This window comes from Stegodyphus dumicola, chromosome 1 (assembly GCF_044657685.1).
Source record: "Stegodyphus dumicola isolate Sdum_Otavi_A_Nest chromosome 1, ASM4465768v1".
Taxonomy (NCBI): Eukaryota; Metazoa; Arthropoda; class Arachnida; order Araneae; family Eresidae; genus Stegodyphus; species Stegodyphus dumicola.
In genome coordinates this window covers 119,529,550-119,555,601 of record NC_140768.1, presented here as the reverse complement: position 1 = coordinate 119,555,601, position 26,052 = coordinate 119,529,550, and the positions used below count along the sequence as shown (strand labels likewise).

General features: G+C 33.1%; 1 protein-coding gene across 1 annotated transcript in view; it reads left to right on the top strand.

The window, feature by feature from the left end:
- Window positions 1-25,000, top strand: part of LOC118187718 (cationic amino acid transporter 4-like) — a 39,243-nt gene extending 14,243 nt beyond the window's left edge. The window contains exons 2-4 of the mRNA XM_035357991.2: window positions 2,785-4,379; window positions 14,150-14,258; window positions 18,318-25,000. Of these exons, the coding sequence (XP_035213882.1) occupies window positions 2,785-4,379; window positions 14,150-14,258; window positions 18,318-18,550 (1,937 nt within the window). The 3' untranslated portion in view covers window positions 18,551-25,000. The remainder of the gene's footprint in view (window positions 1-2,784; window positions 4,380-14,149; window positions 14,259-18,317) is intronic.
- Window positions 25,001-26,052: the final 1,052 nt, after the last annotated feature.

Genomic DNA, 26,052 nt, shown 5'->3' with positions numbered 1-26,052 from the left:
CGCTAGTTAAAGTGGAAGAAATACCTTATATACTCCCCTTTTTAAAGGGCGACTAAGGTTTTAGGGGACCTAGTCGCCAAATCCTGGGTGCGGAGAATCATCATCCACAACCCTTTTAGTTCGGGCGCCACTTGTAGAGTTATTAGGTTAATTGGAAGCAGAAAAGATGAAAAATAGCAAACGCCTTCACCGGGAATCGAACCACGGACCTCTGGAATACCGGCCCAGCGTGCAGAACCACTACACCACGAAGGATGCTAGGAAAGTGGGAGAAATATATATATATATATATATATATATATATATATATATATATATATATATTATATGCCTAAGGGAAGAGATACCTTTGTTGCCTGCTTCCAAAAATACCTAATGTCTCTAAAGTGGCGCCCGAACTAAAACGGTGTTGGATGACGATTCTCCACACCCAGGATTTCGCGATTGGGTCCCCTCAAACCCCTGTCAGCCTTTAAAAAAGGGGGAGTATTTCTCTCGCCTTCGTGGTGGGGTGGTATGCATGCTGGGCGCGGATTCCAGAGGTCCGTGGTTCGATTCTCGGCGAAGGCGTTGCTCATTTTTCAATCTCTCTTGCTTCCAAAAAATCTTAATGTCTCTACAACTCATAAATTTACGTGAATTTTAATATGAAGAAATCTAATTATTAAAAATATCTAAATTTATATTTAGATGATATTTATAATCATTAGATAATGCTCTTAACATTTAATTGTAAACATAAATTTAAATTCTGTTGACAAATATATTTATAAAACAGCTTAAGCAAGAATTGTTCGTACTGGAAAACGTTCTATTAAAACGGGCTGTAAAGCCCCGTATATATAAGATGCATATCCAAGGAGCTAGTTCAGTAGAGTTTTATTATGTTTACTGTTATATTCAGGGATCAGAAAAAGTTTCTTTTAAGTATTAAAAAAATTATTTCCTTACATTTTATAATAATTCATTTAGTAGTAATTAATAACCCCCTTTTTCTTATCCTTTCGCGAAATCTTTATAGAAAGTTAAGCATACGGAAATCAGCAACAGTACTTAACATATTTAATCATTAAAACGAAAAGTTCGCTCATTTGAAATAAACGAAGCAGAGTATTCATTATAGAGTGGTTAAGATTTTGACTTAAAATATGCCTCAAACTGAAAATAATCTCATATTTGACAAAATATTTTAGATTGAAACCTTGTAAATAGAAAAGAAGAAACTCGTGATATTAATATTAATATAAGAAACTTTAATTTTAATTTTTGTAACTGAATAAAATCGAATTACCTTAAAATTTCTTTCTAATTTAATTAGCGAAAACTTACGAAAAAATTTCATTCAAATTAAAAGTGTTCCGAGTACGGGAAAAGTATAACATTTAATTCTGGTCAGAACGAAATATTGTTTTAAATTATATTCTTTTATATAGTTAGGACTCTTAAACATTGTAAAAAAAAACACATACATATATACTTATATTTACGACGTAATTACAAAATGTTTACCTCCGAATATGTCAAAATCTATATAGCTCCTATAATGGTAAGTTATAGAATGTTTTGATAAAAAAGGGAGTGTGTCACTGCTTCGAGGGTGGGGATGGGAAAACCAGTTCGGTCCTCTCCATTCCTTCCTCTTGCCATGACTGTGTGCTATCTATTTCAGATGGTTAGCATTACGTTAATGTGGTTATGCACTGTATTTTTACCTCATTACCTACAAATTGAGCTCTATAAATTAAAATCGCATATTTCTAACTCCTTCCCTTCTTCCATTACTTTTCCTCCACAACAATGGTAGCCGACCTGTTTGCAGTTTCAGAAGTGTTACCACTTTGCAGTAATTCAATTCCTAGCAACCTCAGATCAAGGGTCGGGGTTGGCAAGTCAGATGGGCATTTATTTATTATTGAAATTCTTTTACAAAGTCGTAATTTTGCTTAGTAATACACATAAGAATATAAGAGTGCAATCAATGTTAAGGGGATATTTAACATTAAGACAGGGATCAAAGTCAATGATCATTTCGTACTTAATAATCATGTCAATATAGTCACTTCAATAAATAATAGTCATCTGAGGAATTTTAAACTGTTTATATTCAGTAGATATTATATTGTCAGTAGTTTACAGCAGTCTAATATACAGCAGCAGTCTTCATATATGATCAGTAATCATATACTATAATATTATATTGTGAATATTATCAATATTTCATGATGCACAGTCAGTGATTCATATATACGTTCAATAGACATTGTAATGTATTTTGCAGTATTTTACAAAACAGACAATCTTCTTAGTAGAACATAAATTTTATTTCTAGTTCACGGTGATAGACAAATTTTATACAATTCTTAAGTGGCAAAATTTTCATACTACTCCTAGCTGCTAAAATCTTCAGAATCTCATCTTTTTTTTTAAAACAATATCTCACGTTGCTGAATAACGGTTTAATACAAATATGGCGTTGCCACTTCACATTACATTTATTTATTAAATAACAAGATATTACAACATATATTCGAATATTTCTTCAAGTTTGCTAGTCTATTGAAGATCAGAAAGTCATAGTCTGTAAAGCTAATAAACATGTATTTGAATACTTCGAGTGATAATTGTTCATAAAATTTGTTAGTCCATTGATGATCAATAGGCTATAATTTGTAGATAACACACTACAATAGTTAATATATTATCATACAATAACTATAAACATATATTAATGTAACACTTATAAGATGAAAAATATATTTATAATATTTCTTTTATCTTTTTCAGACATAATGTCGACAGCGAAGAAGACTGCTGGGAACATTCGTGAATTTGCCTCCCGTCTGACAAGAAAAAAATTTGTGGACACGGATGTCATGGAAACAAATTTACGCCGTTGCCTCAACACAGCTGATATCACTTTATTAGCTATAGGTCACATGATCGGTTCTGGAGTTTACGTACTCACAGCAACTGTTGCCAAGAACTTGGCTGGGCCAGCTATTGTGGTGGCATTCCTGTTCAGTGGATTCGCTTCTTTCCTTGCTGCTCTCTGTTATGCAGAACTTGGCGTCAGATACCCGAGATCGGGATCAGCATATTCCTACACATATTTGGCTTTAGGAGAATTATGGGCTTTCCTTGTAGGATGGAATGTGGCCTTGGAACATGTTATTGGAGCTGCGGCCATCTCCAGAGCATGTAGCGCTTACATAGATTCCTTGGCAGGTGGCGTTATTAAAAACAGTACAATGACGCTCTTCGGACCAATACACGTACCATTCGTGTCCGAGCATTTGGACTTTCTTGCTTTTGGTATCCTACTTCTGTTTGTAATTTTCTTGTCCTTCGGAGTTAGGATGACATCCCATTTGAATAATGTGTTTTCAGCAGCTAACATGATTGTCATCTTGACTATTATATGCGTGGGAGCATATTTTTCTGACACCAAGAACTGGACGAATCCGCAGACAGGTGGCTTTATGCCATACGGTTGGTCCGGTGTACTAGCCGCATCTGCATCTTGTTTCTATGCGTATGTGGGTTTCGATTCCATTGCGTCTTCCGGCGAAGAAGTTAAAGATCCACAGAAGTCCATACCTAGAGCAACAATGATTTCCATGGGCATTGCTACAGCCACTTACGTCGGAGTATCCACTGTTCTTACGCTTATGGTCAATTACAAAGACATCGCAGATGATTCTGGATTACCAGAAGCATTGGATTCACATGGTGCGCATTGGGCAAAGATAGTAGTCATCGTAGGAGCCGTCAGCGGAATGGCAACTGGCATAATAGGAAGCCTTTTTGCCCTGACACGAGTCATATATGTTATGGCTGATGATGGTCTTCTTTTTGCCTTCTGCTCAAACGTAAATCTGAAAACGAAGATTCCTTTAGGAGCAATGTATATTTTCTCTTTTCTGTCAGCCATTATGACTTTAACACTTGATATCAATACCCTGGTTGAGGTGATGTCCATAGGCACACTTTTTGCTTACCTTGTTGTCAGTGCATCCGTAATTATCTTAAGATACAGACCATATACAAGTGTCACGATGGGCAGCCAAGAATTGTCTTCCATTGGAGATAACAGTGCCGACAAATCACCAGTAGAAGATAGTGCTGGCCAGTTTCAAGACCGTTTCCAAGTACTCCAAGCATATGTAAATCTACAACCAGGAAAACTAGTAACATACTGTGTTGTTTCTTTCGTGCTGTTTACGTTTCTGCTGTGTGGTTTTATAAAAGGGTGTTATTCAGCCATTGAAGAAGGATATTGGTGGACAATGTTCATACTGATCATTTTGTCTCTTGGAGTTACAGTGACCTTCATCTTCATTTTGATCCATCAACAATCAACATGTCCTCTTCGTTATAAGGTAAGCTTGCTCACAAGACTTCTAGATAATAATAGTACGAGTTCTAGATAATAATACCACTGTTACGTATTTCGGTGGATGCCGCTTAATGTGTTCGCGGTTAATGTTATCATTTGAATAATCTTATCGATTTACCGAAGCCCGGCTCCTTTGTACACGAAAACATGAAAAATACATCGCTTATTGTGATTAGCAGTTTGGTTAATGCAATCAAAGTATTATAGCATAAATTTGTTTTAAACTGAAGTAAAGTTGTTAATTAAGGCTATAACAGATTACAAAAATTGCCAGGTGACAGAGAAATGTCACGAAGTCAGGGGTTAAGCCATATTCCATTTTCTTACTCCTTTCCGCATGCCTTCCTGGTGTAACTGGAAGCCCCCTAGTCGCGTATTCGAGAATTCCAGGGTTCCAGTCCCAGTAAGGGTACTGCATATTTTTTACGTCTCCTGTTTCAAAATAACCCAATGATTCTATTAGTGGCGCTCGGACTAAAAGGTGATGGACGATAATTCCTCACAAACCTGGATTTAGCGATTTGGTCCCCTTATTCCCAGCTGCCCTTTAAAAGGGGGAGAATATAAGGCATTTTCTTCCTTCTTTGCTCATGCCTTCGTGGTGTAATTAGAAGCATACTCGAAGCGTATCTGAGAGGTCCAGTGTTCGAGTCCTGGAAAGAGCATTGCACATTTTTGAAAATAACCCAATGACTCTACAAAGTAACCCAAACAGCTTGGTTTCAATTTCAGTCAACTATTTAAAATTAGGTAAAAATTTGAGGCAATTTGAGGGCAATTAGATAAGAGGCTTTCTTCTTCTTCAAGCGCTAAAATAATTTTACAGACTTTCCCCGCTTTTCTTAAAACAAATCCTTGAAAACATCTACGCTAAACTGAGGTCGTCTTTTTTTTCAATTTATTTTAAATTTTACATTGCTATGTTCTCTTCCATTGAAGGATGCCCTCTGAGTGACAAGATTAGGGGCACAGCATCGGGCAAATAATTCTAGTCACCTTTATATCAAATTATCGTCCACTATTAGTTTGAAGGCTATTTTTTCTCATCGTTTAATGTTATCAAAATAGCCGTGGTTACAAGTGATTATACTAAGCGGCGCCCACTGTGTTACTGTATGTGTAAATAAGGTATGAAATTATTTAGTCTAAGTCAGTGTTATGAGGTCTACTTTTACAAATTAGGATGTTCTGCGCAACACCGTACTGTTGTTCTCTTCGAAAACGATTTTTTATATGTTACTGCTAGAATATAGGTGTTCCGCATATGAAAGGTAAGTTCGAAAAAAGTACTGTGTTGTGTGAAATTGTGTTATACGGGACTAACAATCAATACAAAATAGGGAGATGCGTTCCTAAAATGTTTAGAAACAATTTTTTAATGTTTCTTACTGTTGCCTCATTTAAATTTAGACTTTTCGCAACGTTAGATACCTTTTCGCGTTTTAAAAAATGTTTCAAAATTTGTATTTTCATCTGCAAAGAAATAATTTGTTTTTTAACTTTTATCCTTTCAGGCATACTTTGGAACTGAAATAAAGTTTCGCGATAATGAATCCTAAAAACGATAAAGCTAATTAGCAATTTATACCCCAAATCTGGTTTAAAAATATTCTTCCAAAATTATAGTTACGTAATTTATGCAATCTACCAATTGAACATTCGCGGGGAAAAAGACATACTGTGTAAATGATGGGCACGACTCAATTTCATGTAACTTCGATGTGAGAAAATGCAGGTATTTCTGTAATTTATTTTATTCTTGTAATTTATTTATTTTGTAATTTATTCTTTATAAATAAATATAGGTTGTTACTGCTTACTACACACGATGGTACAGCATGTAACTTAATTTTGTAAATGCTTAAACTAAAAATCGTGTTATAGAAATATGTGCGTATGTAAAGTGTTATAAGAAGGTTTACGCATATTCATTAATGTGATAGAAAGAAACCATATTGCCATGCTGTTCGTGGGCTTCCCGCTAGTTTCTCATCGTGTATAATAATAAAATGAAGTAAAATAAGTCCGTCCCCACAGACTAGTTGCCAAATTAAATCTTGCAGTTCTCATAATCATTGCCGCTCGCTCAACCCCCAGTTCAAGTGGAAGAGACCGCCAATGACTTGATGACACGATCTAGATATGAACAACAGCAGATGTCCTTGAATTGCGAGCTGTTTTTTTTTCTTATATGCGATGCCAGTTTCCATTCCCAAATAGAAGCTGCGTATACGCTCTGTAACTGACTGATACCATGTTCTCACCAATTACAAAAACATCACATAAAGATTTTTCGACAGCTAATACATAGTCAAATTCACTTATAACAATTTCAAGGAACTAAACACTTGGTTCGCTGTATCCAATCTGATAAGAGAAAAAGGTTAAAAAAAGTTTATCTCATAAAATAGCAAAAATGTATTGATGAAGCACACAGAGTGATTAGCGTTAAAATATATTAAAAGCTAATTACAATTATTGTTACGTGTAGTTATTAAATACAGGGTGTACCGTAAATGTTGCGACAAACTTCTAGGGAAGGTAGCGCACATCATAAGGATTAAGAATAGCATAGGAACCTATACTCGGAAATGTCGGGGGTAAGTGGTAGCAGAGCTAGAAGATGGGAAAAGAAGCAAGAATGATTAATTTGAAACATTTATTGGACATGAACACAAATGGTGTACGACAGCTTGAATGTTACAACAGATGCTTGAAGTTTGCACCATCAGACGCCAAACATGCCTGACACCGACGGACAATTGATTGCCGGACATGTTCAAACACACCGCGAGTTTCTTTGATTGTAGCAGCTGCATAGGCGAGTCTTGTCACGAGATCGATTTCAGACACAACAGGACCATGATACACGATACTTTTGATGGTTTCCCACAAAAAGAAATCAAGGCTTGATAAATCAGGTGAGTGTGTGGGCCAGTGAACTGGTCCACCAACCCCAATCCATCGATGCGGGAAAGATCTGTTCAAATAGCTACGAACAGCCAGTCCATGTTGCGCCTCACATTTGGTGGAACATCGTCAAGCAAATCAGGAAGAACCTGCTCGAGAAAGATGAAATAATTCGCGGCATTCAAATGGTCCGTCGGTGTCAGGCATGTTTGGCATCTGATGGTGCAAACATCGAGCACCTGTTGTAAGCTGTTGTATTCATGCCCAATAAATGTTTGAAATTAATCACTCTTGCTTCTTTTCCCATCTTCTAACTCTGCTATCACTTATTCCTGACATTTCCGGGTATAGGTTCCTATGCAATTCTTAATCTTTATGATGTGCCCTACCTCCCTAGAAGTTTGTCGCAACATTAACGGTACACCCTGTATATTTTTCGTTGTTTTCAATTTTCATCATACGTTAATAATTTAAAACTAAAAATTACTTAGCATAAAAGACATGGTTTAAACCCATCTGTCCATGACGCATTTAATTGAACTTTGGTCTTCAGTAGTAATTGTTTTAAGAATAAAAGTCGTTTTGGAAATAGTTTGCTTTAAGCAGTCGAACGATTGCTTTTATATAATATTACTTATTAAATGTTTATAATTTTGTTAAAATTCGCTTTTCTACGCATATTTTCACTGTTTTTTTCGGGTCAGAAAAATAGCTAAAAGTTTTTTTTTTTTTTTTAAATTTTTTTTAACGCTGGTGTACTTCTTTGATAAAGAAACAGAATGAACCAAACTTTATTCTTAAGCGTACTAATTTAGCACTTAAATTTGTACCAGTTTAAAATTTTTTGATCTTTGTCGTTCTGTTTAAATTTGCTGAAGTTTTGATTTCCTTTTAATTTACATTGTTTATTCCCCGCATATGATGAATGTTTATTGTTACTTTTTGTTCCTTTATAAGAAGTATTAAAAATCTAACAAAAGGTTTTTATAATATGTATATAGTATATATATGGCTCGTATTTGATTTAAGACATTTGTATTTTTGAAATTTATTTGTATAAATCTTGTGTTAAATATTGAAACATAGACCTTAAATTTTTTTTAGGTATATTAATTTTTCTCTATTTTAAGCCTTATTTTAAAATAAATAACATCAAAATATTCCTTATAATAAAATAATTCGTTTAAAAAAGGTTAGTCAGTAACTCGCATAATAATTCGGACACTCCAAATATTTGTGAAATGTTTTGGTAGACAATGCTCTTATTATAAAGCTTTGTCTTAAATGCAAATATATTACAAGATTTATCATCTATATTTGGAAACTTTTACTTGTGTACTTGGAAACTTTTACTTTACTTACTAGAAAAATGTATTAACAGTTCGATACCTGAACTGAAAAAGACGCTACAAATTAACGACCAATTTTGTTAGAAATTTTGTAATTCGTCTTTATAAAGATGGTAAATGTATTGGAATTACCCCGAAACATCCTTGATGTAAAGCGTTTAACTGTCGTTTTAGTAATAAAACGATGGGAATAGCGTGGAATTGTTAAAAATGCTTTGAAGTCTGGATCACATTCCAAGCTAACGCCAAGGAATTGCAGATTTATTCTATAAAAATAAAATCATTAAAAACGTACTGTAAAACGTTCGGAAAATTTAGAAGAACAATTTGCATTAAAAAATAACTCTGAAGCTTTTAGAAAAGTCATTTAGAACACGTTGATACAAAGAGCGATCAACAAGAAAGAAATTCTTCTTCAATTAAAAAGCAATGAAAATCTATAGTAAGCAAAGTTTTATATTAGAACAATGTTCTATTTGCAGATACGTTAAAATCTACCATATTTTGGTACGATAAATGAATTAATATGTGCCAAAATCCAAATGAAGAATTGAATTCGAAAATCCATTGCCTAATGCTATGCATGGAAGGTACAAGCATAGTAGGTTGGGGATGTTTTGATGCTTTTAGAATACGGAATTTAGTGTTTATTAGAAATAATATGGACTAGTATAAATATGGAAATATTCTTAATGAAAATTTGGAATGCAAAATACATTCAGTTTCTTGTAGTATAAGGATCCTAAAACATGCAGCCCTGAATGTTCGCTTGTGGTTATTGTACAACTGTCCTTAAATCATTAAAACTTGTCCATTTTTTCGGACTTAAATTCTATGGAGCATGTATGGAGTAAATTGGAGAATAGAATAAAGAAACATAATAATTCCTCGAAAACTCTACTAAAGGCAATTTTTAGGTAGGAATGGAGCAAAAGGAACACTTTAACACGAAAACAAATAATCGAATTCATCAACAGCAAATCGCAGGGAAAGTGTTATTTTAACTAAAAGATATCCGATGAAATATCGAATGTCCAGTTATTTTATTGTTTTTATTAAATATAAACTTTTCATTCATAGCGTCCGAATATTTATGTGATGAGTATTCGAAACATTTGCAGAACTTTTATGATATTTATTTTAAAGTACGTATATGATAGTTATACGAAACGTTCATTTGCAGAACTTTTTATAGTGTGAACTCATAGAGTGAATCCATACTTAGTAAGTTCTATTTCGAAAGATATTTTTAAGTAACTTGAATGTAAATTGTTAAAAATGTTTAACGGGGACTGGAATTAAATCATGAATAACAATTGTAAAAGGAATAAATTAAAAGCAAGAATTAAATTAAATGCAAGTAATCATTGTCATTGATCAGAAATTAGTTGACTTTTCAAGGCGAATACACCAACTCCCGTTCAATGAACAACAATTAAGAAATAAATACGAAGGTGTTTCGTCCTTTTACTCGAGCAATAAGGCGATGCCAAACCGGCAATTCATGTCAGGCCAAACATTTCCGTGAATAGAGGGTATTAAGAACCAATGCAGAGATCCAAAGAACTCATTCCGATTAAGTATTTTAGCTAATTCAATTTTGAGTAAAAAGCAATTTTTGCAATAAATGTGATATCGCTCGAGTAAGCATTCCCCGACACCCTCGTATTTATGCATTTAAGTTCAATATTATTTGTAAAAATTAAACATTGGATATTGTCATTATGAAATATAATTCAAAGTAGTTGAAATAAACATTAGAAAATTACAAATTATAAGAAAATATGCAATCTTTGTAAAAACAAATCAAAAAATAAAAAATAATGTAAATAATAAGAAAAGTGAATGTACATGAAGATATAAAGGCCAGAAAAAGCATTAATTAACTTACGTTCTTCTAGTTGGGAGTGGGGAAAGTGTTCTCTTCGCGTCTGACTCAGAAGTGTTGTGTTCAGAAAATTCTTTAGCGGCAGCGAGGGCTTTGAATTATATCAGTAGGTAAGACTTATGTGAAGTAATTTATGGTGTGGGAGGGACGTATGCTGTGGAGCTTTTATTTGAGTGAAACCGTCTGTTAAAATTTTTTGAAAATACTAGTGAATGGAAATTAATTAATTTTTGGCTAATTGTCGTGTCGTAACGATGAAGAATTTAAGAAAGGAAAAAAGGAATTTTCACTGGCAAAGAGCTATTTGACAGACTAAAGATTATGAAATAGGCCCATTTATTTAGTAACAGCATAAGTCTGAAGACAATTAGCTTTTTACATTATATACAGCTTAGTAATTACACTATGTACAAATCCTTCAACTGATAGTCATCCAACTTATACCGCCTTCTCAGGTTTAGAACAAATTATCATATTCCTATCAGTTAAATGATTTAGAGTGAGTATTTAAAGCCTGCTCTTTTAAGGCAATGGTTAATAAATTGATTGGGTATTAGATTATTTTTGAGAATTTTAATAAGGAGCATAATTTCGCGTTGTAGATCTATCGTATCTGTGCAGATATTTTTAATTCGTTGTATTTGATTTATTATTGTATTGTTAATTACTTTTTTGGATATGTTGGAATTCCAATTTATTAATTTGTTAGTATTGAATTGAAATTTCTTATTTTGTCAAAAAGTAAAATTTTTTTGTAGTTAATGATTTGAAGATCTAGAAAGTCTTTGCTATTTTTGAATTATTAGTTTTATTAAGTGTAAGACAATTTGGATAAATCTCTGAGTGTTCAATTTTATTAAAATTATTATTCGTAATAAGGTCATCAATATATCTGTAGGTGTGCTTGTAGTAATTTAACTCTTGTGGATGTAGATTTTTTTGGAAGTTAAATTCTTTGATAAATAAAAAGATATTACAGAGCGATGTACTGGAATGTGAGCCCATTGGCAGACCTCTGACTTGTTTAAAAAGTTGATTTTGAAATTTGTGTAGTTATGAAAAATGTAGTTATGAAAAAGTGTGCATTTTAGGTAGGTTTTCCATTTGGTAAGATTTATAATTGTGAGCATATCAGGGAAGCGTTTAGGTAGATCTAGTAAACTGGTATAGATTTCTTCTAGAGGAAGTGTAAATTATTACTAACTTACTTTGCAGCAATTGGGCAAGTAGTAGAATAACTTAATTTCGCCCTCAATGAATTTAAGATTATATATATATATATATATATATATATATATATATATGTATGTATGATTTATTGTGCATGTTTCTCTCTCTCTCTATATATATAAGTAGTATTTTATGTGCAAGCAGTAACCCAAGTGTAAGCAGTAATTTATGAGTAATAATATGTAATGTAATGCATATATTTAAGTATATTAATGTGTAAGGTAATGGGTATATGTAATTATGTATCATATTAATACGTAAGCAGTATTGTCTGTACACGCAGGAAATCATGTGTAAGCAGGAATATGTGTGAGCAGTAACTTACGTGCAAGCAGTAATTAATGAGTATTTTTGTATCATACTAATGTGTAAGCAGTAATTAATGAATATTTACGTATCACACTAATGTGTAAGCAGTAACTTATGTGTAAGGAGTAATTTATGAGTATTTATGTGTCATACTAATGTGTAAGCAGTATTTCATATGTAAACAGTAACTTATGCGTAAGCAGGAACTTATACATCATCAGTAGGCAGCAATTCCTGTGTACGTAGTAATTTACGTACAGTGCAACTGAATATGTATGTAATCTTATACATGTAATTTATGCATAAGCTGTAACAAGGTGCAAGCAGTAACTTATGCGTAGGCAGTAATGTATCATATTAATGTGTAAGCAGTATTTGTATTATACTAATGTGTTATCATGTATCATATTAATGTGTAATGCAATGAGTATATGTAATTATGTATTATTTAAAGTGTAAGTAGCATTCTATGTGCAAGCATTAATTCAAGTGTAAGTAGTAATTTATGTGTAAACAGTAATTTAGGAGTAATAATGTGTAATATAATGCATATATTTATGTGTATATGTAAGCATATTAATGTGTAAGGTAATGTGTATATGTAATCATGTATCATATTAATATGTAAGTAGTATCTTCTGTGCAAGCAGCTTATGTGTAAGCAGTAATTAATGAGTATCTATTTAACATAATGTGCAAGCAGTATTTCATATGCAAGCAGTAACTTATGTGTAAGGAGTAATTTGTGAGTATTTATGTATCATACTTGTCTGTAAACAGTAACTTATGTGTAAGCAGGAACTTATGTATCATCAGTAGGCCGCAATTCATGAGTACGTAGTAATTTATGTACAATGCAACAGAATATGTATGTAATGCAATGGTATAACGCAACTATGCACAATGCAGCTATGTAGTATAATCCCTGACTGAAACAGCATGCTGTTTCATATTCCGCACTGAATAACCAAATACGTGTAAACTGTGATCCGAATGTTGCCATATGTACAATGCTATATGTAATAATGTATCATATTAATGTGTAACCAGAATTTTAAGTGTAAGCAGTAACTTATATAAGTAATAATGTGTCATCAGCAGGCAGTAACTTATGTGTAAAGTAGCAGTTATGTATAGTGCAACAGTATATGTGTGTAACGCAACGGTGCATTGCAACTATGTAGTATATTCTTTAACTGAAACAGCATTTTGTTTCATACTCCGCACTGAATAATCCAATATGAGCGAACTGCGATCTGAATGTTGCCATATGTACAATGTATTATGCAATTGTGTATCATATTAATGTGTAAGCAGTATTTTTCAGTATTTGTATCATAATAATGTGTAATTATGTATCAAATTAACGTGTAATGTAGCATGTATATGTAACTGAGCATCATGTTAATGCACCATATTAATGTAGTCATATTAATGTAAGCAGTATTTCATGTGTAAGCAGTATTTCATGTGTAAGCAGTAATTTATGTGTAAGCAGTAATTCAGGTACAAGCACAAGCAGTAACTTATGTGTATGCGATAATTTACGAAAAAGCAGAATTTATATGTTATCAGTAGGCAGTAATTTATGAGTAAGTAGTAATTTATGTTGAAGTATCGATAAACTCCCGGTGCGTCCTTATGGGGCCACAGGGAGTTGTTGCGTCTGGATAGGAGAGGGTGTGGGACATATGCCTGTTTACCTCTGTTAGACGCCAGGCGTCCTCCGTCACCTGTCACCTCTCTCTCTCTATGTATATATATGATAGACTATATATATGGCTATTTAATTCTGTTTATAACTTCGAATGCCATTAATTTGCTCAATTAACATTATATTGTTTATATTCTTACTTGTTTTCTTTTGCCTCTTCAGAAATTAATCGATATTTACAGATAATGACTATTAAAAATGTATATATGGCAATCCACCTATCAGCTGAAAAGTTAAAGCAATTTTTTAATTGGAGAAAATGTAAGACATGTAATGTGAGAAATTGTGATTGCTAAGCAATAATTTGTTTCTAAGATATCTGGGAAAATGACTTTTTCTATTTCTTGTTGCAGGTTCCTCTCGTGCCCTTGATACCAGCGTTAAGTATTGTGGTAAATGCTGTTCTGATAGTGAATCTGCAAGCAGCTACATGGCTTCGATTACTCATCTGGGTTGCCATTGGTGAGTATCTCTTCTTGCAAATATTTTTCTGGTAATTCCGTTTTTAGATAGTTTTTTTTTTTTTTTTTAAAATCAGAATTCATTTGTTGTTTGTGATATATTTTGGTTGTTCATTTTGTTCATATGTCTAATTTGAACACTGGTAAAACATATTAACAAATGAAATTGTCCAAAATATTTCCAAAATTTATTGCGTTTTTTACTTCCTTGTACGAAGTAAAAAGGAAGTATTGTAATCGCGAAAAGTTTCAGGCAGCATATTTCAACGAAAATATCCATTTTGACCGCTATCGAATGCAATTTAATGATGTTTTTGCGTGATATATGTACGTAAGAACAGAATAAAAGACTCGTTTTCTCCAAAAAAATTATAAAACTGCTTTAAAATTAATTCTGAAGAGAATTTTTCGTGGCGTCTGTACGAACGTACGTACGTACGTATCTCGCATAACTCAAAAACGAGTAGCCTCAGAACGTTGAAATTTTGTATATAGGGACTGCTATAACATGTAGATGTGCACCTTGTATTTTGGTTGCAATCGGACGCACCAAACGTATATAAATATATTTATATATATATCCACTCTGTTACCCGGCTCAGTGATCTCAGTTTCTTTACGCTTATATGTTTATAGATTGTACATTTTTTGCTTTAAAAATGATTGAATTATGTTGTTTTATCTTCCGGTTAAGGTTTTTATGCCTTTAGTAAATCTGTATGCAATATTTTTAGAATTATCAACAATTTTAAAGTTGTTTAAGTGCCGCTAAGCCTTTTTTTATGGCGGCCATTGATTATATACATTTGAAACATAAGACTAGTGGATTTGTTGCCAATCTAGAGAAACTTAGCTTCGCAACAACAAAGATAACGCCTTCATTTATTATTGCTAATTAAATCATGCTTAATCCTTTCTGGAATTTTTTCGAGGAAATACGTGTTTAAGATTTACTTCGTAATTTTTAATACAGATATTTTGACTTTTTATGTATTTTTGCCTTGTCGCGAAATGAGAGCTGAATTAATTGAATGAGAAATACTCAATCGTCTGTGAAAAACCGTTCCTTTTTTGTTTTGTTTGCTTAATTTTTTTTTATACATCGTTCTAGCTCTTTTATAGTATTTGAATAGAACATGTGGCAACAATTAGATAATTTTTTAAACGATATAAATTTTGTGCATTCTGAGTTATAATATAAACGAAATATAATACTGTTAAGTGAACCTAGCGCCAGAGTGTGGCTATGGTAAACAAATAGAGTGAATTTTAAAGAATGCTCTTATTCTATTGTGGTTTATGCGCTGTCGGCGAAGTAGATTTAATTCAATCCAATAAGTTTAAATGAAATGCAAGAAAAAATGCGTATAATTTAATATTACGTACAAGGAAGTCATGCGGTGTACACATCAGATTTTTTTTTTTTTTTATCTTCATCTTAAGTCTTTGTTTTGCCATTCGCCGTATTAATGCTTGCTTTAAAAGCAGTCATATATTTCTGAAGACTTTAAAACTTTAGTATTGACTTAGGTTTAACTATTCAGAAAGTATTTTCTATGTATGTACAATAAGATATTTAAAGCTGCCCAAACGGATATATCACTATTTATTACAGATGTGCAAATTTATGGACCAATGAAATTATGTTCCCTCATGAAAAATTGAAAATAGCAATCATGTACAGCGTTTTAAATTATCAGACACTAAGAACACAGTGCAAATTATAACACAAATGAAAAATAAATGAAAAGAGTAGAAATATTTATAAGTATGTACAATAAACTAGTAATTAGGATACAAAGTTATGGTCACCTAATAGATGCACAGTGTATGCGTTAATAAACCTATCATCTTCCAGTACTACATAGTTGATTAGCGACGCGTAATTTATAATAGATCTGCTAATTGCCTTAGGAAAGAACTTTTCGTTAGCATTTCTGAGGTGTTCGCTAGTAAGAGGGAATTTTAAGTCTCTGTGTAGCATAGAATTTCTGATGAAAACGCAAACATTAGTGATAATGCGAAGCATCTTGTTTTAGATAATTTGCAGTTTATTTATGTCTGCCATAGCCACTGCACAGGGCGACAAGGCACAGCATAAAATAGGCTTGTTATTCACTGTTGTATGAAGTTCTTTTGCTTTTTAAGTAATGTAACGAAGTAAGGGCAGGAACTGATTTATTATCATGTTGGCTTTATTGACTGCATACTTTGTGTGCTGATCCCTTTTAAAATTGCGACTAAGAATCCCCCAGATACTTAGCTTTGGTTACTTACGGTACTTCTTCATTACACATTTTAGATGCTTTTCTTGGTCTTATGCGGTCTACTACAAGCAACTGAGACTTGTTTCCATTTATTAATGCCCTCCATTTTCGGAACCAGCCTTCATGTTTGTAAATTTCGGCCTGTATTTTTTAACAACTTGACTCGTCAAAAATGATTTTACCGCAATTGCGGTATTGTCTACATTGTAAGCCAGGAGCCGATCGCAGTCATTGCCCACTTTAGGAAAATCAGTTATGTAGAAAAGGTAAAGCACTGGGGCAAAACAGGATCCTTGCGGAACTCTTGCACAGTATGAACATTAAAATCATGTAACATATAATAAATATGATATGGAACCTCTTGCAGATATGGCAGTCTCGTAGCGACGTTTTGTGTTTCTTATAAAAAAGTTCAATAGCACTGTAGGCTGTTATTCTTTTCCTGAAGAAAAGTCATCAGATATTTAGAATGATACGTAGATTCATAAGATGCAATTCCTTTTTTTACATACCTGTATATGTTCTACAGAATTCATAAGCTGAAACTTCTCTAGTTTTTTTATGCACTAGATATCTTTATTTCTCAGAAGGTAAAATGTATAAACTGAGGTGTGTGAAGACATACTTTGTCGATCACAAGTACGAACTGAGGATCTGTAACACTACTGAAAAGTCCAACAGGATATTCCAGTCTTTTTTCTTAGAACTAAGGGAACTCCTAGTAAATTATTAAATATGAAGTATGAAATATTATTAAAATATGAAATTATGTCACATGTATAACATGATGCTTACTTATACTAGGACTTCATAGCCATCATATTAATTATTTTCTCTAATATATGTCTCTTTGCCTAATGTGGTACTATGGTAGTTTCCAGAGTGTTTTTAATGAAGAAATAATTTTGCAAATTGAAGTACGACGTACAAATAAAAAGCACATTCCCTATTGATTTAGTGTTCATTTTTAATATTCCACATTCATTTTCAAATAGGTTTTTCTATTCGCAAAGGAATCCCTGAAACAAACGTTGAGCGCAGGATGCAGAAACGATTTTTCTAAAAATATTAACTTGGTAAAATAAATTCTTGCTCTTAATATGGCTATAATCATGTATAGAGATTTACAATAGAATCCCTTTCAATCGGCAGCAACGGCACTTCGCCAATTCCGGATTAGACATTTTTCCGAAACGCAGAAATTCACTTATTATTAATTAGTTTTCATTAGTTAAAGGGGGATCTATTATTCATTACGTTTTTGGAAATTACTTGACCAGTGATTATTGGGAAGAACATGCCAGCGCAAAGTTTAGAATTAGAGGAAACAGGAACTTTAGTTTGGGGTATTTGTTTTCAGAAATTATTTTACTTCTGAAAAAGAGGGACCTATGTCTGATCACTCTCAGAATTGAAAATGTTATTCAAAACTTACATGAAACTAAGATTTCGTTTTTGCCTAGTCGTAAATGTTTGACGGAAATTAAAATCAAGCTATTTGGCTACTTAACTCCTGACATGGCGACATTTCTGTGATACTCGGTAATTTTTATAATATAGTTTGACTTTATTAGGCAACTTAACTTTAGCTAAAAAACTTATTATGTAATGTTTTGATCACATAACCGAACTATTGATCGCAGTAAGAGATGTATTTTTCATCTTTTCGTATAGAAAATGGCAGGGCTTCGACAATCCGATAACAATATTCGAATGATAACATTAACCGCTATTAGATTAAGCGTGCTGTTTATTATATAACTTATTAAATTTCTTTTTATATTTTTAACTAGGTCTTTCCATGTACCTGTTCTACGGAGTAGGCCACAGTAAACTTGATGCTACATCATCTAAATCGACGCTTCTGAAACCAGGATCTCCACCTCCGGCCACTTGGGGCTCTTTGGAACGTGAATCCTCTTTCGACCTCAGCGGCAAGACTGGTCCAACAGAAAAACCCAAGAGTAAAGTGGCAGCTTCATTGTCCCAAGAATTTCTCGTTGATCATCAAAATACATCTCCATGAAAATGAATATTTATTGATGATATTATATTTTGCAAATCGTGAGAGACAGCTAACTGGGAATGAAATTTTCGTAATTTTAGGATTATTCAGACAGTTGTAAAATATTATTCTAATAACGCTTCTGAAAAAAAAAAAAAAAAAAAAAAAAAAAAAAAAAACGTTCAGAGAATGTTCAATGTAAGTGCTTCAGATGTACATGTCGGGAACGTTCGAGCAGAAGATTCCAAATCACGTCTGTATATTTCGGTTCTAAAACAGACAATAGCATGCCAAATACTTATGTTAGTAATCCTTCCAAGTAACGTGCCATAAAAACTAAGTAGAATGTTTCAAGCATGTTTTGGCAGCACGTTCCTGGAACGTTTTAAGAGAATGTTCTAAATCACATTTATGTATTGCAATTTAATAAGTCATACTACTAACACTTCTGTATAACGTTCATACAACGTTTTAAGAACGTTCCGCTAACATTCTAATAGGACTTTTTGAATGACGTCATCAGGCTACAGTTCAATAACGGGCAATAGAACTTCAAAACGCGGTACTACTAACACTTTCGTATAACGTTTCTTGAACATTCTATGAATGTTCCTCTAATATTCTAGCAGAACGTTCCTTTAATCTCGCCAATAAGAGTTTTGAATAATGCTAATAAGTGGCAGTTAAATAAGGGACATCAGAAAGTCAAAACATTATACTAATAAAACGTTTGTGTAACTTTCCTAGAACGTTGTATGAATGTTTCTGTAACTTCCTAGAAGAATATTCTGAATCAAGTTTCGAAAAGTACCAGTGTTGTTACTGAAATGTGCATCCTAAAAACACGATTGTAACACACAATTTAGCTTGCCCTGTAGAATGTACTTTCTTTAGAAAATGTTGGAAACGTTTTGAAAAGAACCAGTGTTGTAAGTCTAAATGTACTACTAAGAACACGATTGTAATATTCTCCGCTTTGATTCTATAGAAAGCTCTATACCTACAAACGATCGTCATAGAACGAATGACGATCGTTTGTAGGTATAGAGCTTTCATATTTCTTTCTGAACGTGTTCTGAACGTTTTGGTGTAGCAGTAGTTGTTCTTTTTGCAATAATATTTGTGGTAACTTCTCCAGCCGATAATATTGGAGAACTTTAAATAATTGTGAACAAGAATAAGTCAGAACTCAAATAGGAATTTTAACATATATTTATATGAAAGAAAAATGTCTTAATGAACATAAACAATTTTTAATTTATACCGGAATCGTTTAGAATGCAAATGCGATGCACTCTCGATTATCCGAGCTACTGCCGGAGAAGCAGGTCACGAATAACTGAAAAACACGGATGATCCAAATTATCAGTCTTCATGTAACGTGTATGCGTTTATTTCTTATTTCTTAAACAAATCAGTAATTTTACTTTGCTTTTGAAAATGTTTAAATATTTGTCGAATTTCAAGGCGTATTTTTCGAAGTGCTGTTTTATCATTGCATTCGAATCCCTTTTGGTCGAAGAAGTCTGAAAGAATTTAAATAAAAATCATTGCATTTTCGGGACCAATGTAATTGTCTGTATCTTCTTCGCTTGCATTTTCAGTATTACGTTTTGCCTTTTCTCTTCTTGTGACATTTGAAACGATATCCGCATCACTCGAGCATTGAAAGCACTGCTCTTTCGAATCGCCATCGAACCAATCTTCTATGCTTTTTCGATCGACATTTCCAAATAATTTTACATCTTCTATTTTTTTGGCACATAACTCCAATTACTGCTTCGATTTCTTCCCAATTAGATAAATCTCCAATTTCTTTATTAGGAATCTTTCTGCAAGATCGAAACAGTGTTGTTAGTTTCACTACTTCATGTATGGCATTCAATACTGTCAATGATGTGTTCGATTACGCACATGCAGAGCGAATTGTACGAGGTAATTGTTTAAACTAAACCTAAAGATGCATTTCAGTGGTTTTCAGAGCATGCTTGAACTTGTGCGTATTAGTGTTTTACACACTTTCGCGCAGTGCGTTGAGTATGCCTGCGTGGGCGGTGTTCGCCGAAAACATTGCGGAGAAAACAATGCAAGGAGAAAACGTCGTGGGAGAAAATATCGCAGTTCTAAAACATCGTGGTACAAAATATCGTGGTCGAAAATAAACCGGTTCAAAAATTTCGCAGTTTAAAAACATCGTCCTCAAAAATATCGTGGTAAAAAATAAAGTACCTACAAATCATCACAGGACGGTAACATCGCACACATGCGTTTTCAGGTTTTGAAAGACGCAAATGTATGTTCATATAAAGATCACAGAACTGAAGAAGTAAAGAGGGATTCTTTTACTTTTATATTTTATATATTTGAAATAAGTAATAAATTTTTGCTAAAAAAATAAGAAGGAAACTTAAGCATTTAAAAACTTAAAATGAGTAGAAAATTAATGCAACTTAAAAAGCTTAAGAGAATTTTAAATTTATATAGTTAATTAACAAAGATCATTAATAAAGTAAGCTTTCTTTATAAAGTTTAACTGACAATTTTTCATGAAATGTACAATCTAAAAATGCTTAGAAAAAGGAACATAAATAACTGCATTAGGTTACCTCTATAAAAATTGCTTGGTTAATGATCAAATTATTTTCTTTCACAGTTGTTAATTCTGATATTGTTTTAATGAAATATATTGTTTTGTTTCCGTTTATTCTTAAAGTGTCATTAAAATTTTCATGTATAGCATGCAACAATTTTTCGGGTGTCGATTTGTTAGTTATGACGAAATTCAGTTACATAATATGTCATTATACATTTTGGAAAACCCTTGTATGCGATGTTATCGTCATGCGATGATTTGTACGTACTTTATTTTTTTACCACGATATTTTGACGACGATGTTTTTAAACTGCGAAGTTTTGAACCCTTTATTTTTGGCCACGATATTTTGTACCACGGTGTTTTTTAGAATTGCGATGTTTTCTCTTTGCGATGCTTTCTTCCACGATGTTTTGTACCACGACGTTTTCTCCTTGCGTTGTTTTCTCCACGACATTTTCTTCCGCGATGTTTTTGCAACGGTGTTTCCGGCTGTAACCGCGTGGCCACCGGCCCGCATGGATGATCTGCAAACCGTATAATCCGCAGCCTGATAATCGAGAGTACACTGTGTTATATTTATTACTTGCTAAAGATTGGATTCCAGAGAGAAAAAATCGGAAATATATTTGAATTTTTTCTTTGGTGACGTAATGCATTCCGAGGTCTCCAAAGGACTAGGTAACTTCACGAACAACATATAGTACTTTTCGTGCGAACTATCTATTCTTATCATAAGAAATGTACCACTAATAGCTATAAACACGGAAATATGATGAGAAATGGCAGACGTACCTTGTGAAGGCATTGACTCATTTTCCGCCCAATTATCAGTTCTATCTGTGAATTAATCTCAGACATTTATTACAACGTGCAGAGAGGTTTCGACAGTCGTTAAAACAAACTGTAAATTAAATTAAATTTATTAGGACCTTAATTTAACAATAAACTAAAATGCAATATTTGTGGGTAGCAGTGAGACATTTCGAAGAAAAACTGTGTTAAAATACTTATTGGCAGACACTTTTTTCCCTGCAAACCAAGCATTTTTGCTTTTTCTCAAACCAATAACTTTCTTTTATATATTCCGAATGTTTTAAAAAATCACTACTTGCCCTTTTGGAGATTACACCACCTATCCGAAAAGCTCTGAGACTGGACATCAGAAAACTTAAGATGAAATTTTAATGATTCGGGTGTTCTACATAATCTTCTCCCCACTTGAGTGCAATGCATAGAACGTTCATACAGCCATATGAAGCTGTCTGAAAATTCCTTGCTTGGGATGTTATTCGACTTTCGTGTCACTATTAGTTACGCGTCAGATCATTGACCCTTCATGTAAAGTTTAATTTTCATAAATAAAAAAAAAAGGTCACTTGGCACCATATCGGATGAAATCAGAAGAGGGTCGGGAACTGGCGTAAACTGCACTACAACTCAAGCCGTGTGAGCTTTCTCATTATCCATGCGACAAAAGCACATCCCTTGTCTTCCACCGTTTCTGACGAACCCGATGAATCCTCTTCCACATTCAATCCATGAGCTGGATTCCCAGTTTTACCCTAGCTATGATTATATTCCACGAAGAAAATATGTCTCGGAACATTTGGAGCAGATGGTGTAGTTCAATTTCCAGAAGTATGGTTTATGATTTGCTTTAATGTCAAATGCTATCGAAGATATACTCCAAGTTAGTCCATCAAACCAGTTTTATCAGAATAAAGGCTTAAGCAATTCTAACATTTCACCGGATATCGAATCTAGTGCAAGCTTCAACGTAAAAAAAAATTGTAAATGTCTTAGTTTCTGTTCATGCGCTCTGCTTTCTGATGGATTGTAGAAATGAAGTTTTATGTCATGTGTTTTCATGGGCACGTTTATTTGAGAAATTCTCGTGTTGATTTAAAAAAAATCCGAAATCCTCTGAATCGAGTTTTGTAGATGTTCTACGGCCGTCAGACAACTTTTTCAGATAATAAGTAGTTTTTTCGCTAGATGTCGTGGGATGGTTTGCATGAAGTTTCTATAATTTTGGTTTACATACCATGATAATGCTTTTTTGAGCATTGTTTTTTTTTTTTTTCTCTAATGGCCTTTGATATTCTTTCGTTTTTTCAAAGGTTCTTCTTATCTTTTACAACAATTTCCTTGTATGACTTCTTTTACCAGTTCTAATTTAAGTTTCCATGTATGGCGATTTTGATAAAATGTATTTATCACCTGTTCTATCGTTACTCGATCTTTCAGAATTTCTAGTTTGAGTGAGTTTGTGGCTTTTGTTTTTATATTGTTTACTTGGAAGGAGTATTTTTCTACGCTAGCTAGGGAGTAAGGCAAAATAAGATAGACTGGTCATAAAGTTAGATAAAATCTTACTTTTAGAATTATTAAAGGCCATCTTTTAAATTACGTAACAGATATAAAAATTCAAGGACTTTTTTATAAGAGAGATTTAAATCTTGATTTGAACGAAATGAACTGTCTAGAACAGTTATTTTTGTGAAAAATGACCTCTCAGTCTAGATGAAAGTAAAAAAAAAAAAAAAAAAAAAAAACCGAGAATCTGGGGGAAAACTCCTAGGTGTGGGAGCCTTGATCGGAACGCTATTGGTTCCTTTTAAAAGCTCTTCGCTTAGTTGCAATACCGCTGGGCAGTTAAAAATTATCCTAACCATTCAGCGATAACAGCATGAAATAATAACCTTTGGAGGTAATGAGAAGTTACAAGTTACTGAGAGATATTTAAAAAGAATGACATTTCTTGGCATTTCAACTTTAAAAATTGTTTTACACCTTAAGATGTTTAATTAGTCTTGTCTGATTTTTTTCCCTAGTAACCTAAGTTTTCCCATAAATAATTCTGTTATCATAAAGTTTGCGTGAAAATGCTGACGTAGTTTTCTCATTCAGTAAAGTAGGTTCTAGCCATTTTTTTGGGGGGGGGGGCGGGGGGTGGATGAACTGTATTTTTCTGACTAAAGCTGAGAAGTTTCTTCAGGTATTCAAAACAGATCCCCTCTTTGTAAAATATTTTCATATGCCGTTGCGTTAAATAGAAAGGCAGCAATTCAAAAGCAAAAAATATTTTTCGATGAATTTCTGTAACTAATATTATGTGATAGTTAAATAAGATAAAAAAGATATGAAATTAATTAAAGGGTACATTAAGGTCTGCGCCATTCATTCTTGGAGACTATGTACATACTTCTGCTTGGCAAATGTTTTTCTGATCTTATCTAATTTTTTCACTTTTAAATTAATTCGCGAATTTTATGCATATTTTCATTTTAATATTATATTGTATTCATGGATTTATAAGTATGTTAAGATAAGATTTATAAGTATACTTATCGTTTTATAAGTATGTAGTTTTAATAAAGTCGAATGGATATAGCCTGTGGTTGGCGCAGTATAACCAATCTTGGTTTTGCGTCGGTAATTTTACCAACGGATCAATTATTTGCTTGGCAAAATTAGACACATTGATCTCTAATTTAGCTATCGAAAGTATTTTGTTTGGGTTAAATAAACAATGTTCTTTTGTATGTTACTTTATGGCGCAAGTATTCAAGATAAGAAAAAATATTTTATTAAAATCAGATATGAAATAAATAATTATCTTTATTTACTGAAGAAAGCTAATCACTCTAAGAATGTACAATATTACCAATGAGCTATTGAAGTTCCGGCCATTTGTCAATACTTTTTCAAAATGCATTTTTCTCATTCAGACTGTTTCACTATATTATATGAAAGCGAGGCAGCTAAAGTGATTTAAAATTGTTTGAAGAAAAAAATAGAAAAAAGTACTTTAACAATTTAATGTATATTTAGAAAATACGTCTTATAAATAATAAATTTTATGCTCAAACTTTTATTTGGTATCTTAATTTTTCAGTAACAAACACTTCAATGGGACTTCTGCGTATCTCGATGGAATTATGCAGGGCAGGGACTCCCAATCTTTTCTTTACATTGACCACTTTTGAAAGAATTGTTTCCTTCATCGGCTCTCTTACATTTTGCTCTATACCAGTGGTCTCAAAATGCATTAGGACCGAATGTACAATTTGGAAACAGCTGACAAGTTAGACTTTTCTTTTACAAAATGGAAAAAAAATTAAATAAATTTTAAATTTCTCTTACTAATTAGTTATTAAAACATACATCAGCAATAATAACACAAAGAAAAATTCATATTTATATTTATTTTCTATCTGAAATCTAAAACTTGTTACCTGCAACACCTTCTTGTTCGTTACATTTGGCAATTGTAACATGCTGAGAGCTAAATATAAGTTCTTTGACTGACATTTATTTCAAATAATTCTAACATATTTAATTAACACATTATAAGGTATCTCCCGCCTTCTTAGCGAGCCTTCGTGGTGTAGTGGTCTGCAGGCTCAGCGCGTAATTGAGAGGTCCGCGGTTCGATTCTCGGCGAAGGCGTTGCTAATTTTTCATCTTGCCTGCTGGCAAAAATATACCTAATGTCTCTACAACATTAAATAACTTACTTTCTGAGTTTGCAGAGAAAATTTACCAAGTGGGACAAAACTTGAGAATGAATAATAACAATCTAGTTTCTTTCTCTTATTTATATTGCTACGTTTCGTTTTTCTTCTGACATACGTACCGGTTCGTGGATTTCGAGTAAATAACGACGACACTTGATGAAGTACCAAAACACATTTTATTGGCCAGTATTATTCAAGACAGCTCAAAAATCGCGTTTACAGTCGTCGAAAAACTACAATAAACACGCTGAAACATTCAGCGACACAGCCTCCAAGCTATCAGGCTATAACGGTGGAGACAGCTTCATGGCAAAGCACCAGATTACAGCTCGCGACTCTACTTGGTCGTTCTCGGAACTCTATGTACTCTCGAGACTCTCCACGCTGGAACTCGCGATGCATTCGAC